Source organism: Eimeria mitis, genomic scaffold (assembly GCF_000499745.2).
Source record: "Eimeria mitis Houghton genomic scaffold, Emh_scaff725, whole genome shotgun sequence".
Taxonomy (NCBI): domain Eukaryota; phylum Apicomplexa; class Conoidasida; order Eucoccidiorida; family Eimeriidae; genus Eimeria; species Eimeria mitis.
Window position 1 is genome coordinate 13,914 of NW_013575294.1, and position 1,369 is coordinate 15,282.

The window sequence follows — 1,369 nt, forward strand, 5'->3', positions numbered from 1 at the left end:
TATATTCAAGTTATTTTACTCTAAGAAAAAAGAAAAAATTAATTTTATTTTTTTTTCCTTCTTATCCTGTTCATGACCACCTCCGCATACACCTCACACGCAGCGTGGCGTAGCCTGGTTTCGTTTCTGTTGTTGCTGATTCAGTGAATAGACGTCGACAGGTGTTTCATATTTGTTTATTTCTTTTATTTCGNACAAGTTTCCTTCTGCTTTCCCTCACAAAAATGGCGTCGACCGCACCGCTTCCCGTCGATGAAGAACGTGAATTTCATTTAGGTATTTTAGGCAGTACAGGATTCGTAGGAAAGTAAGTTCATTAAACATCACTGACACGTTATAAATATTCAATTAAACACAAAACTATTCACCTCCATATACACCTCAGCTGCATATACACCGCAGAATTCATGCAAAATACCCGGGTGGTCAAGACCACCGCTTCTTGCATCATTTCTTCTTTTTATAAGTTGCTTAGTTTATCTTAATAAACAGTTTCTATTCATGTATGTGTTGTGGTGTATATACAGCTATCTATTTGTTGTGTTTCGTGTTGTGTGTTCCTGTACAAAACACCAGCATATATGTGTGTTTCTGCGTCGTTCTGCTTTCTCTCTGTACATTTTTTTTTTCTTTTTTCATCTATCTTTCTTCAGACTCATGGCCGCTTACCTCTGCGACAACTATGGAAAAGATAAAAGAGTAAAATTCGTGTTAGCTGCTCGCAGCGCCACCAAGCTGCAAGANGCGACAACTATGGAAAAGATAAAAGAGTAAAATTCGTGTTAGCTGCTCGCAGCGCCACCAAGCTGCAAGAACTTAAGAAAGAGCTTTCTATCAAATACGGCATCAACGAGCAAGACATACACACGGCGGTGGCGGACGTTGACGACTACAGGTCCCTGGTTGCGCTCACACAGAGGTACGCAGCAGCTACAACCACCACAAACCCTAAACCCTAAACCCTAAACCCTAATAAACCCTAATTCAAACCACCTACATACACAGGATATAGATAAGAAGATAGCTGCACAGACAGGCATGTGTGGGGCGTCCATAAAGAGAGAACAGAGAATACTAGAAGAGTTTATTGTTTTGTTTAGGGTTTAGGGTTTCCACTTTTAGTGTTTTCTAGGGTTTAGGGTTTAGGGTTTAGGGTTTAGGGTTTGTGGTTTGCAGATGCCGGGTGCTGCTGACCACTGTGGGGCCCTATCTGCTCTACGGAGAGCCCGTGGCGCGTGCATGCGTTGAGACGAGGACCCACTACTGCGACTTAACTGGGGGTAAGAACCAGAGAAAGCTGCTGCTGCTGCTGCTGCTGTTGCTGCTGCTGCTGCTGCTGCTGCTGCTGCTGCTGCTGCTGCAGTTGCTG

General features: G+C 43.4%; 1 protein-coding gene across 1 annotated transcript in view; it reads left to right on the forward strand.

The window, feature by feature from the left end:
- Window positions 1-224: 224 nt before the first annotated feature.
- EMH_0020810 (saccharopine dehydrogenase, putative) overlaps window positions 225-1,369 on the forward strand; it is a gene marked incomplete at both ends in the record, with an annotated part of 2,363 nt that continues 1,218 nt past the window's right edge. The window contains 3 exons of the mRNA XM_013501642.1: window positions 225-307; window positions 797-919; window positions 1,177-1,280. Of these exons, the coding sequence (XP_013357096.1) occupies window positions 225-307; window positions 797-919; window positions 1,177-1,280 (310 nt within the window). The remainder of the gene's footprint in view (window positions 308-796; window positions 920-1,176; window positions 1,281-1,369) is intronic.